The 14,656-nt window shown below is 39.2% G+C and overlaps 1 protein-coding gene across 1 annotated transcript in view; it reads left to right on the top strand.

Annotated features, from left to right (window-relative positions):
* Positions 1 to 1,068: 1,068 nt before the first annotated feature.
* Positions 1,069 to 14,656, top strand: part of LOC150103674 (uncharacterized) — an 83,302-nt gene continuing 69,714 nt past the window's right edge. The window contains exons 1-2 of the mRNA XM_090397283.1: positions 1,069 to 1,184; positions 12,604 to 12,720. Of these exons, the coding sequence (XP_090253409.1) occupies positions 1,118 to 1,184; positions 12,604 to 12,720 (184 nt within the window). The 5' untranslated portion in view covers positions 1,069 to 1,117. The remainder of the gene's footprint in view (positions 1,185 to 12,603; positions 12,721 to 14,656) is intronic.

Below are 14,656 nucleotides of genomic sequence, written 5' to 3'. Positions count from 1 at the left end.
TGGCTTTCAGTATACGGAAAATCCCTGTGTGTGTGTGTGACACTCATCTACGTTGTCATTTCAGGTGGCTTTTATTCTGTTTCTTAATTCGTGCTATGCTGGTGAATAAACTTTATTTTGTCGCGTGGTATCCAAAGTGATTCACTTCCGGTGCGAAGAAAGGGAACTCAGTTCGAATGCAGCGCAACCCAGATGTGAAATGGCGCGTGACTTAGGTGGGAGTGCACGCTTCATAACAACATTTGGAGCAGAAGGTCACATGAACTCTCGTTTTCCAGTAAGCAGTGAACAAAGAATATTTGTCTTTTCTTTCTTTTTTTTTTTTTAAGTGTAGAATTGCGAGCGAACCATTTCTGAAACTGACTTCACACCCTTCCCAATCCTATTATGGAAGGGTTCGAAATGGGACTCCCACCCACGGGAGAACTTTCCCGAGAAGTGCTGGAGCGGAGGAGAAATCAGTCGGCTGGAATGCTTTCGAGCCGCTTCGGGCCTGAGTCATCAGGGTGATGATGAATTTCATTCGCTGCCTGAGGACGCTCGCAAAAGTCCTAGCGGAGCCCAATGGCAGTTGGAATGCCGTTCGTTCTACTCGACAGCAACCCGCGGAGTTACGATCCTCGTAAATATCAGCAAGCAAAGCAGAAATGTTGTCCTTTGATCGTATCCGGTGTAGGGACTTCGTGTTTCCGCTACTACTTTCTGTTTCGAACCCCTCCACGGAGCACCTTCGTGGGATGAAAAATAAAGCGGAAACTTGTAGGAGCGAGCTGCTTCTTCTCGTGACCTTTGTGATTCCTCCTGTAAGGGGACGAGACTCGCGCCTCATCCCTACTGTTTCGGGGATGTTCATTTCCACGTGCTCCTCCAAAGGAAGTTTTTCTGTTCTGAGTCTCGATTTCGGGAGGCTCGTCTTACTGCTGCCTAATCCCCGGAGGTTCTTCCGTCCCCAGTCGCTGATCAACTCCGATTTGTCTCCTCCCGCATACTCTACAATCCGCTGAGGGGCGTTCCTGTGTTTGTTGATTTCGTATTGCAGGACGTAGTCGTAGTGCAGTGACGGTCGAAGCGAGTGTCACTCTACTTTATTCAGCCAGATTGTCGTACTCTTCCGAAAATGCTGCTCTTGCTGTTGTGCGTTCCACTTAGCCACATCTCTGCGATGATCGTGGAGTCCTTCGACTGTAAGTAGATCTTTTTACTTTTTTTTTTTTTTCGGTGATCGGTTCGGCCGATTCCACTACATTCCCGACCTAACAGGCTACACAGAAATGCCCTCCGTAAGGATCGCCTTTCGGAAGATACTTGCGGAGATAAACGCACCAGCTTAACTTAATTAAACGAATTCCATTCGTTAAACGTTTCTTTAAGAAGAAGAAGAATATTCCGTTTCTCTTTCTTTCTTTCTTTCTTCGGCTGGGAAACTAATGGGCTCGGGAGGCGTTACTGCCGTCTAACGACTTTAAGTGTGGAAATTCGTGAACTGTGAAATCTTTCCGCCCCTCCCACGAAGGGATTTTTTTTGAAACTGAAAAGTTGATGACCAACATCATTAACGTAGCCGAGGAGCGTCTTTCACGTGAAAATGCAGGATGCTTCGCTCTCACGGGCGGGGGTAAAACTTGCTGCATTATCTTCACGCCGGCCTGGTTGACCTGGTGCTTAGGGCGTTTATTCTCCAGCCGAGCGGCTGCGGGTTCGAATCCCGCCATTGGCTTGGATGTTTGCGATTGTCCTACTAACCGTTTACTGCTGTAACCTGCGTCGTGGCTCAGTATGACCTTTGATGTCTTTGCGCCATAAACATCCAAGATAATTAACTACCATTATAACTAACTAAAGTGAGCGGAAAGCAGAAAATTCACTCGCAGTTTGAACCCTGACACAAAAACCGTGCAAATGCCAAACTCTGGTTTGCAGCAGAAGTCGGGCTTCACCTCAGAACTTCCTCTGGAAGTTTGGTGCTTCAACTGCGGTTTCAATGGCGACGAAAGATTACGTCGAATCGAGCAATTTGCTTAAACGGTCCGCTATTATGAACTGCAATATTTTATTTCTGTGTGCTTACTACAGCAGGTAGTAAATGCAGTAAACACAAGCGTAACGTTTGAGTTAAAAGAATTCTTCTTTATTAAGATTAAAAGAATATTCTTCTTTTATAATTAATTTCTGGTCCATTGCGAAATGCGCTGAGTTTCTTGGATATTTCGAATTGTCACAGTTTCCTTATCACATTCTTCCTCTTCTTCTTATTCCCTCTTCCTATGCGGGGTCTGCGTGTTACTTAGATGCGACTTCTGTTAGTACCACTCCAACCGACCTGTCGCCTAGTCCCCGTTGGGGGGGGGGATATGTTTTTGACTGTAGAAGCGTGTGTTCACGGGGCCGGTTTGCCTGATTGTGGGATGAAAAGCGCCAGATAACCGCGCCCAAGACCGGTTAACTTGGCTATGGCAGATCCTCAAGTTCCTCACGTCTTCGACGGAATCGAATCCAGGACACTCCCTCCCCAGGCATAGGGTTGCGAAGTGCTCCTGGACCACGATACAAGAACAATCGGCAGCGCTGCAGGATCGTGAAATGTCGATTCAGTGTCTCCCCACCCGTTCAGAAATGGACCCAAGTTTGTCAGCTGAAATGCAAATCCCCGTCTCTGTTTTTTTGGCCAATCAGGCGAGGATGCGTTGAAAATGTTTTTTATTTTATAAAACTAAAACTGCTTTCAAAATGACGACGGGTTATCTCCTGCAAGGGACTCACGAGATTACTCGATATCAGTTCGTCGCAACCGAATGTGTAACGAGAACAAACATTTTCTGACTCATTCGCATATTCCTCCTGTGAACTGCACGTGCCGTCCTGGATGCTCCGCCAGTACAAAAGCTCTATTCGTGTACTCGCACATTATTTATTAGGAAAATAAAAAAAACATTTAAATTTCTTCTCATATAACGTCGATTGTTATAATTTTACGGGTGGATTAAGGCCGACACCTGAACGTTTCGCAAAGCAGGGAATATTTAGTCATAGTTCCAATTAACTGCTTGATGACGTGTTGGGAGTAGAGGCAGTAATAGCATGTAGAGGCAGCAGACATTCAAAAGTAGATGCAGTAATAGCGATCTGTCACTATTTTGACACGTTTTGCAATCTCGATAAGCTGCTGTCGTAAGTTGATTATTAAAACTATACACGCACTGCGTATAAAACAGGCCGCAGGGTTTCGCCCTAAAAATTGCGCACGTTAACAGAAACATTTTAAATTTGATTACCAAAATTAATTTTTACTCGGTTTTTGTTTCAGCGGTGGAGTCAATAATTTTCTTGGTGGCGATTTTGTTCTTTCGATCAACTTTGCTAATCCTGAAAGGCGTTTTATTGTGCTTTCCGAGTAATTCTCGATCAAAGTGAAGAACGAACTTTCGCAACTTGCGACTTCCACGTCATAGTGAGAAAGAGAAAACAGGATGTGGGGAAACGAAGATACCGTTACATTTATAATTAACGTGGGGAAAACTTCGCTTATTGCTGGAGTTTTGTAAATTTTCCACTTTCTTGAAATCAAACATTAACTGACGATAAAGAAATGATTGCGAAATATCATGTTTGGCCAGTGCCAGACTGAATTCAAACACAGGTTTTCCTCAGAAATAGTTCCATACCTGATTGTATTCGGAAGAATAAAATAAATAAATAAATAAATAAATAAACAAAAAATATATATATGTATGTAAGAAGAAAGGTTTTTTAACTTGGGTATATTATGTATTCAAGATACCAAGTGATTTTATATCAACTTGATTTATATCCCAAGTGAGCAAACAGAAGACAAGAAAGTCAAATTTGCACCGCCTGCACGTAGTGCCAGTCTGAAGCAACTCGTGGTATAGGTGGATTAAGCTCTGATCACTTTCCTTAGTATTTTTCCCTTAATGCAAAGCACATCCCCTTGCGGAGATGTATGATGCTATGCATTAAAGGCAATGGTCACTACTCATACCAGTTTCGACCTTTATTGAGGTCTCGTCAGTGGGAGCCAGACCTGACAATGCTAAGGTTGAAGTAATGCAGAGCTTATGAATTTTACCTAAACAAGTTGCCAGAAGGTTTTCTGACCTTATTAAATAAAAATCTCAGAATGAGAGTGATGTAGGAAGTTTTTTTAACTTGGTGCTATACATTAGGGGAAAAATACTAAGGAAAATGATCGGAACTTAATCCACTTTTACTACGAGTTGCCTCAGACTGGCACTACGTTACCACGAGTTGCCTCAGACTTGCTCTACATGCAGGAGCTAACTTGACTTACTTGTCTGTTTGCTTACTTGGGAAAAAGGATTAAAACCAAGTTTATATAAAATTACTTAGTAACTTGAATCATATATATATCGTATTTGAAGTGTCCTGACTTTATGCAATGGGAGAGTAAAGTAAAGAGTTTTTGGATAATTTGTTCTTGAGAAGATCGAGGACTTCTCGAGCAGGCACATTTGTAAAGAGAGAAACAATATCGAAAATGGCCATTAAATCTGTTTTTTAAGTTTGATGTCCTTGATTTTTGAAGCAAAATCTGCAGAGTTTTTAATATGAGAAGAGGAAATTCCAGAAAGATTTCTTAAAAAACCCGCGAGATATTTGGAAAGGTTGTAGGTAGGAGAGTGTATGCCCTCAACTATTTGTCTGAGTGGGCAGTTTGTTTTGTGAATCTTGGGGAGACTATACGCTCGAGGGATCAAGGGATGAAGTGACCTAAGAGAAAGACGAATGTGTCTTTGTAACTCCAAGGTGGTTTTTAATAAATTATTAGTTCTATTGTGTAGTTCAATCGTAGGGTCACTATTAATCTCTGAGCAAGTATCACTGTTTAAAAGTTCCAAAATTTTATTATGGCAATCAGACTTGTCTAAGATGACGGTCGCATTCCGTTTGTCAGCTGGTAGAATAACGATGTTATTATTATTATTTTTTAAGGACTTAATAGCTGCTCTTTCAGAGTAAGAAATGTTATCTGGTGGAGGCCAAGCTTTATTTATGGTGAAAATGGCTTTCATACGGAGGATGTTGGCTTCTTCTTCGGAAGAACATCTCTTAATGAAGATAGAAAAAGGCAGCTTCTTTATTACCAAACAAAGAAGTCAACCTCCTCTGTATGGAAGCCGTTTTCACCATAAATAAAGCTAGACCTTCACCAGACAACATTCCTTACTCTGCAAGAGCAGCTATCAAGTCCTTAAAAAATAATAATAACATCGTTATTCTACAAGCTAGGTAGAATACACACACACACAGGGATCTACAGTCATAAATACATATTTAATCCATCTTTAGGAGAAGGGCTCAACCCGTCCTAAGGGACGGTGGAGGAAAGGGGGAATCCCATATACCAAATAAATAAATGATTTCGTAAACAATAAACAGTCAAGCTTTATATTCAGGATATTTCCCGTTAATTAGCTTGCAGGCTAAAAATTAATCGATTACTTATTAATTTTTTAAATAATATATAGAAATCTCTACATGTTATTTAAAATCGCCATTTAATATCGCCAATAACTATGTGACAGCATGCCTTCGGTCACTACTAGGAGATACATGGCAAGATCATATTCCTGATATTGTCAGTCTTGAAGAACGCCAACGAAGACCTCTAAATAGAAACACTTCAAAAATGTCAACCGAAATGGTTGTTGAACACAACTTAGACATCCGCCTTCACCGTGTTCGGTGCTCTTGCTCTCTACAGGCCAACTCATGGATACAGAGAAAGAGAAAGACCAAGAAAACAGGCTTGGCAATACGCATGCGAACTTCTTTTTGAAGATGAGACTCACGAGCCATCTTATATTTAACATTTGGCACAAAACAGAGTAACTTGGTCACTCTCATCCAGTAGACATTATCTCCATTATTTTAAGTGGATATTCTGTATATATTTCCCTTTTCGAACAAATGATGATGATGATGAGAAGGAGAGCAAGAAATCAGAAATACTTTGAAGATCAGGGTGATGGAAAGATTTAGTACTTAAAGTTAAGCAGAAAAAGAAAGCGAGATTGGAAACCACGTGGAAGGAGAAAACGAAATACGTGATCCATATAAAAAATTACGAATAAATGAAACAAAATTAGAAACGCAGTATATTTATATAAATATAAATCGCTATGTAGATCCGCTATATATAAATCTGTTGTGGATATATAAATGTTATTGCCAACGAGCGCTGCCAAGCTGTTCATCCCTCACTAACATCAGCGGAAACTGAAGGGAAGCAATCTCCACCCTTAAACCACTTTCGGAAATCTGGCCCGAGATTATCGATGATTTAAGTGGCATTTGAGGAAGGCAGTTTACACGTTAGGATTAAAAAAAACTTTACCTAAAAAACCGAACAAAACCGTGAGCAGTCGGCAGTATAAACGTCATCAATGTGCTTGCTGCTCACTGAATTCGTCATCAAATAAACACTTAAAAAAAAAACTGGTTTTGTGTTTACCGCGTGCTTCCATCTGCTTAACCAGGAATTTAATAGCGCGCGATATTTGAAGTTATGAAATCACGAACTGTTTTACGAGGACAGCACCCCTGTCATCAGACTTGCTCTGTTATAACTGGTAACGAAATACAAATAGAAACAATGCAGATTAATCGAGAACGAACCCTGGACCACAAAAAGGACGATAACCAAAACCAAAAAAAAAAAAAAAAGTTCAAAATTTTAAAATGGACATTAGAGGCACGTGGAGAAAACACTAAAGCGGCTCATATAAAAATAGCCCGTACAGAAACAAGAAAAAAGAAACCAAAAAGCGAGTAACCAAATAAATCGTTATAGTCAAATATGTAAAGAAAACCAAAGGAACAAACGCCATTCTGAAGAATAAAATAAGCGGGATCAAAGAATAAAACAAGATTAAACATACAAAGAGAAACATTCAGTGTTTATATCCCAAAGCCAATTGGCGGAATATTGATATTCCTCCAATTGGCTTTGTCTGTTCAATAATTCGAAAATAGCAAATTCCATTTGTCGGCATAAAGAAGAACACGAACACACGTGGGAAGCGCGAGGCCTTAAACCTGTAGCTGATTACATATTAGAGAGAAGAATGCTAATAACCGACGTAAGGGTTTGCAGAAAGCTTAAAGTTAGATAGAGCTCATTAGGCGATGATTGGAAGCACATATTTTGAAAGCTCCAAAACGTCTGAAAATTAATAAAGAAAAAGTGCATTTAAGCAAAATGTTACGGAAGAAAATATTAGAAAACTGCAGGAAAGAAAATGAGAAGATTTGCCACAGATAGAACGAACATATTGAAAGGAGGGAAGGAATATGTTCAACAACAACTATAATAAAAATGACAGCTTAGAGATAAATAACACACGAAAGAGGCATCGGAATGTGGAAGAATCGTGTAGAAAATAAAATAAAAGAGCAAAATGAAGGCTTTCGAAGGAAGTTTCTAAAATAAAGTCAAAATAAAGCATAAATGGTAGAAGAAAGAATCTCATAAAAAGAATTAGAATCTTAAATAGAGAAAACTGGAATAATAAACTATACACTGCGTGAAAGTGTAGATGTTGGTTTCAGGGTAGATGTGTGAGTGCTCAAGAAAGGGTCAAGGAGGTGGGTCTGATATTTTGGTCTGAGGAGGGGTGTAAAGGAGTCATGTCCGAGAAGTAGGGTTAGTGAGACTTGTTAAAGAAACAGAAATGAGGTAGGTAGTGTGTTTGCTTACAAATATATATATATTTGTAATAATATATATATATATATATATATATATATACATACATACAGTCTTTCGTGAAGACAGCAATGCAAAAATGGAGGTGGAGTGTTATTGATGATGGCGGAGGAGTCGTGCCCATCTAAGGTGGAGATGCAAGGAGCAAATATGACACAGTGGATTTGAAGCAGTATGTTGTGAAGTGGAGGTGGACAGGACGAAATGCTTAGTGGGGTGTTGCTACAGACCTGGTAATGTCGAAGATAGTGAGAAGGAAATGTTTAGACAAATTGGCCTGGCTAATGAGAAAAGAGTGATCGTAATGGTAACATAGACTGGGATGAAGAGACGACATCAGGTACAAAAGAGAATGAATTTCTTGAGATCTTAAGAGATAACCAACTTAAGCTGTACTTAACAGAGGCCACACGTGGATCTTAGGTCTTGGATTTGATTATCTCATCAGAAGATGCTGTTGTAAATGAAGTGATACTTGGGGATAGTAACCAGCTATATCAGGCCTTTTTGTGAGAAAGGGTTATATGCAGAACTATGAAGCAAGTGATTATGGCACACTCGGGAGGAATTATGCAACGATATCGTGGAATGAGGAATTGATTGGCAAGGAAATCAATGCTGCTTGGTCTCTACTCAGGAATTATCCGGGCAGAAGCAATGATTGAATGTATTCCAAAGGTCACGAGATTAAAAAGGGTAGGTGTAAAATTGATGGCTGAAGATGTGAAGCATGCAGTCTGGAAGAAACAGGCAATGTGTAGGCTGCACAAAGTGAGTGGAGATAATCAGTTACATGAGAAGTACAAAGAGCAAGCAAGGAAGGTGACTCACTTAGTAAGGGTAGCAACAGTGCAGTATGAGTAGCAAATGACACTAAAAGAAATCCTAGGATTTTTTTTCCCGATATGTGCCTAGTAGAAGAAAGAATGATTATGGGAGGATGATGATGATGGTCACTGATAATGATGGAAGAATAATAAACACTGAGAAAGATATAGTAGAGGTGTTCAATGACGAGTTCATTTAGGTATTCCATCCTTGTGATTGTAACATAATGCAGAACTTGAGAGCACTGGAATGGTGGGGAACCACTCATGGTGAGTGAGCGGGACTTATATGAGAAACTGAGTAAAGTTGATGTCAACAAGGCCATGGGACTTGTGGTATATCACCACATGTCTTGAGGGAATGTTCTAGGGAGTTCACAACAACTCTAGCTTACCTCTTTAACACTTTCATTGCCAAGCTGAAAATTGGAATTTCGTGTGGTGGGCAAATTTTTTTTATTTTTTTATTTAGTTAGCGATGTCCACGCGATAACGCGTGATCGGCCGTTTGGTGATCCTCGCGTCGCGCGATATCGCGTGATTGGCAATGAACATGTTAACACAAGTCTTAGATTGGCCCAGGATCCAAAGGAGTGGAAAAATAGCTAAATTGTTATGCTTCATAAAGGGGGGACTTCATGAAACTAGGGCTTCGAATTAGAGGGCAATCAGCTTGTCTGGAGTTGTGGTCAAGGTGTTGGAGAAGCTAGTGAGGACAGGGATTCAGAACTGAGTGGACAGCGGTAGAATTCTCCTTAATGGACAGCATGGGTTTGCTAAAGGAAGATCATGTTTTAGCAATCTGTTTACTTATTATAACAAGGTGACGAATACATTGGATAATGCGGGGAAGCATACCTGGGTCATTGTAGTTTAATTTCTATGTAAATGATTGAAAATGGCTTATATGACGATATACAGTTGATTGTAGATGATGCACCGTAGGGGAGAGTCAGAAGTAGAGCAGATGTTGTAGCTTTTTCAAGAGGACCTAAATAGACTGCCTGAATGGGCGAGTGTGTCTGACGATATCAGTTTGATGTTGTAAAGTGTAAGGATTTAAAATTTGGGAGGCAGAGATGAGATGCATATTGTAGGATTAGTTGGGATATTTTGGAGAAGATGGAGGAAATGAAGGATTTGAGGATATGGTGGAAAGGGATTTTGAATTTCGCGGACATTTTGCTAAAATTCTGAGGACAACAAAGCGCATTATAGGAGAGATGCCGAGAACAGTGACGTGTAGAAGTGTAGGATGTTTTCATTCCATTCTACAAGACTTTGATCAGATCGCATAAGGATTACTGTGCACAGATTTGATCGCTAGGTTTTCAAAAGGATGACGATATGTTGGGGAGGGTCCAGAGACGATTGACTAAGTTGCTTTCCGGTCTTTGGAATGTGGAATACGAGGACAGATTGAGAGAATGCAAATTAGGGAGCGCCTAGTGGATAGGAGGAAGAGGGGGAGACGTGATCGATACGTATAACTTGGTAAGGGGTAATGACCAGATTAGCGTGGATGAGAGGTTTTATGGAATATCTGTAGACTCAGTGAAGGAACAGTGAATGTCCCTGCACTGTACGATGTCCGTGCATCGTATCACGATATTTAAGTCGAGGTACGATGAGCTGTGCACATGAAATAGAGTGGGATCTCCCGCGACCACTCTCTTAACTCCATGGAGGTCTGTCGATAATAATAATAATAATAATGTAAAAGAACTAGAAACAGAGTTAAACTGGGCACAGTCATAGACATTTAAAATCTTGAAGTACTTGAGCGAGTAAATCAAAGAACAAAGTAATTTAGGTTTAGATAAATAGGTATAGATAGGTATGAATATTATAGGTAAAATGCCATGAATATTGTGAAGACATACGAAAAATAATCATTTTGGAACTCCTAACATAATAATTACAACAGTAGCAAAGCAAATTAGAAACATAACATTAGATGAATTCATTGAAATTAAAAAGAAAAAAAAAAGAAAACGATAGAATAAATGCGAAACTGTTTAAATATGCCAGTTTGGAACTGCATAAAAGATTGAATTATTAAGTTAAATATTACAACTATTAAATAAGATTTTACAATCAGGGACAGCTCCAGACGACTGAAAGAAAGCATTAATTTGCTTATTTCTCAAAACTGCCAAATTATAGGAGGAAGTGAATCGGGATACAAAATATATTCAGAAATATTGAAAAATTGAAACAGTCAAGTACAGAGGGAGTCATTTAGTAGAAGAACAAACGGGCGCTCCGGTCCGTATTGATGCAGTCTTCACTTGAACACAATTAATCGAAAACACGAATAGAATTCCACCGGAATATTCGTAGATTACGAAAAAGCTTTTGACGAAGTCAAAATAAACAAACTGCTTGAAATTGAACATTGCATTATCTCCACAAATTAATCAAAATGCAGTGAGCAACACACACACACACGCACGCACGCACGCACACGCACGCACACACACACACACACACACACACACACACGACAATAATGCTATAACAGTGTAAACCGATGACAGCTCTACAGAATGGATAAAAATGAAGAGAGGGGTACTGCAGGAATGGAGCTTGTCTCCAATCCTTTTCTTTTATACACATTCTTCACGTGTTTATAATAATGACAGGTGAAAAGAATCGCATCGTGTAAATAACACAGGAATTCAAGTAGAACCAAAACTTAATACGTTATTATATGCAGATGATCAAATCAACATAGAAGTTGAACTACAGTTTGCTAGATCTCTACAACCTTCACAAGGTTGCTTTCAAATATGGAATGAAAATGTCTTCTCCGAATACAAAACTGAGGAAGGAAACCGACAGGACTGAATATTTATTGATAACAGACCATCTGGAAAAGTAAGTAATTTTAATTCTCTTGGTTATAGCAGAAGCTACATTGAAGAAACAAATCCAAAACATTAAGATACCTTTTAAAAAAAATTCAGTGCAAAAAAAAAAAAAAAATCAAGAACATTCATTGTTTTAGCCAAACCTGCCATGTCATAGAGAAACAAACTCGCTGATTAAGAATAAAGTCCGAGGAACTGAAATTTTTAAGAACAGAAGATTACAATAAAGTAGACTTAAAAAAAAGAAGACGTTGAGCATTTTCAAATTAATTCTCCTACATTGCCTATTCTCCCCCCACACCCCTTTCAACACCGTAACAGCAGAAGTATGCACACCGCAGAAAGAAGACAGGCAACAACATACACGAAAAGGTATTTGAGAATTTTCTTCTACTATGCTGCATAGATTTGTCTCTAAAATACATCTGCGATGCCTTAAGAATTCTTGAGTAAAAAGCCAGTGACATTAAAAAAGGGGAACACCTAAACAAAAGCAGGCAAAATAGCCATAAAAATAATAAAAAAAGCATTGAAATTTTAGACGAACAACAACAATCAATCTCACAAACAACAGATAATCAGAGAAAAAAAAAGAAAACGGATTCTGCATGCGATGGCATCGAAGTGGATACCAAAAAGAAGACGAAGATATAAACGGGAAGCAACGGAGGAAACGCCTTTCGAGAAATGGTGCCGGGCTAGAGGAGTAACTGAAAGGAAGTCTGTGTGTGTGTGTGTGTGTGCTGTTACTGCAGTTAGACGAAAAGATTGGACATCAGCGAACGAGCCTGAATGATTACGATGACGAATGAACACAAGCGAACAGTATAATTGTCCAGTCCGCCTTCGCTCTTCGATCCACCCCTGGGCATGCGGATCACGAAAAATGGGGTGCAGCCGAGGATGGTTTTCGGGATGAACGCATTGCACTTCGTTTATTATTACTATTAATCCAATGTAGAAAATGCAGCATTTAGTGCTGAATTCTGTAAAATTATAAGTTGCGATGTCACTCAAGATTGTATGTGTAAATATTTTAGCAATCAATAAAAAAATAAAATAAAATAAATAAAAAATAGTTAGATCGCGACTCGATTCACAACTGAAACTGCGAATTATTAAATTATTTATTTATTCATTCTTTCTTTCCTGGCAGGTGAAGGCATCGTTAACAATGCCACCGACGTCACCGTAGACCTGTCGGGTTGTGAAGGAAGTTCGTCGTGCAACCCCTACCCTAACTCCTACTGGGTTTCCACCGTGCTTTCCTTCAGTAAGTATTTCAAACCCTTGTGGCTTTTCTTGGTTGTTTAACTAGTTTGCTAGCCGTAAAACTCCCTTCCTAATGGGGAGCAGGACCGAGCACTTTTGGGAACCCAACGGGGTGATATGAGAACCAAATGCTAAACCTAAATTTTAAGCGTTAAGGGCTCATTTGAGTTTCTATTCAGAGCAAATAATGCAGACGACTGCAATGTATACGGATCTTGCTACAAGAGTGAACCCCTCCCCAAGACTTTTCCAGATTTTGACATCGACATTCTCTTTTTATTGTTTTTACACTTGTTTGTGAAACGAACTAGAGCATTTGCTCAGAGCTATTTTAATTGAATGTCAATTTTTAAACTAATTTCTTCTTCCACAGTCTGTCTCACTTGCAGCACGCCTCGCCCAGCTATTCCTCTTTTTAGGTGCAGCCGGTCAAGATCACTTCGTAGATGTAATGCACGATGCACAAACATTAATTTTTGAGTACTTGGTCCACCTTGTAATCTTCTTTTTCCGGTCTATTATGATAGCTGTATATATCGGATCAGTGGTATAACTCAAGAGTTCATTGCTGGAATTGTGTTCAATCCGTTAAGGTTTGTTCTCGAATGCTCCTGACTCTTTTGATGTGTTGAGTTGCAGCTTGTTGAGCTCTCGTGTGGAGAATATCACTGGCTTCTAATATTCCCAGGTGTTTATTTACAGTGTTCCTTGAAATTTATAGTATTATTTGAAATTGCTGTTATGGAATTTATAGATCAAAACTGGAATTGCTAGTGTCATCAGTTTTCTTATCCTTTAAAGATAAAATTGCATATTTATCTCACTTTAATTCTATTTGCATATCTTCTGAATGAAACTACGGTCTGTGTTCAGTAATGAGTCTGTTTGCTGAGCGGATTTTCCAAATAATTTAAAATCAGCAATATACTCGATGAGTCTTTGGACTCCCTGGAGGTGTCATGTAATAATAATAATAATAATAATAATAATAATAATACAATAGAAGGAAATTTTAATATTGTATTTAGGAATTGCGTATTGAAGGTTTGTTTTCTTCAAAATCATAGACAACGGAATCAAAGAAATGTCGAAGAGAAATGGTGGCAAGGAATGACCTTGGAAAAATCCACGTCTCATACTACCATCTCCGAATTCTTGGTTACTGAATATTCAAGATGGTTTCCATGATATCCTAGAAGCGGCAAGAAAAGAGCATACACGTTTGATAATTCCGAATATTTGTAGTGATTTTAGGATCCAGGAGTGCAGGAAGGAGTTCAGTTCCTTCGATGTTTGCCATGTTCAAATTCCTTTTCATCTTTTTGAATTTTTTACTATTGCGAGCTGGTATTGTAATTCTATAAAGTTGCCTTTTGTTGAATCAGATAATTCGAGTATTTGATAAGCAATGGTATGTGATATTTGCTAAGATTGCAGTCAACAGCTTATGTAGTCGATAGGCACGTTATTGGTCAGTAGTTACTTGGGTCGTCTGGACCCTTCCCTTTCGTGAAGAGAAATGTACGCCCAGATATCATCCAGTCTTCGACTGAGACTCATAGCAATTAAATTATTTTCTGCATTCGACCATGTAAACAGGTTACGTGGTATGACAAGCTCGTGTAATTCGTCTTTGAAAGGCGCGCTCCAGTTTTTCAGTTTTCTAGCTTGAACACGAAAAATCATTATCACTCATTTTCATGTTAAGAAAACCAGAGGGCGCACTGGATAGCTACGGGGGTGGCCATACTTAAACTTTTCTATTCAGAATCTTATGTAGTCGATCTAACAACTGAAATGTCACCAAATTTGGTACGGAGACTAAGCAAGACAAGGGAAGAAGGATTCCGCAATAAATAACTAAAAAAACCAAGTTCAGTTCGAAAACCACAGATAGGAGGAATATGGCGCTATGGAAGTCTAAAATGTGAATGAAA

The sequence above is a fragment of the Typopeltis vanoorti genome, chromosome 8 (assembly GCF_054136105.1).
Source record: "Typopeltis vanoorti isolate ZY-2024b chromosome 8, IOZ_Tvanoo_1.0, whole genome shotgun sequence".
Classification (NCBI taxonomy): domain Eukaryota; kingdom Metazoa; phylum Arthropoda; class Arachnida; order Uropygi; family Thelyphonidae; genus Typopeltis; species Typopeltis vanoorti.
The sequence above is the reverse complement of the archived record's forward strand: the minus strand, read 5'-3'. Positions and strand labels throughout refer to the sequence as shown.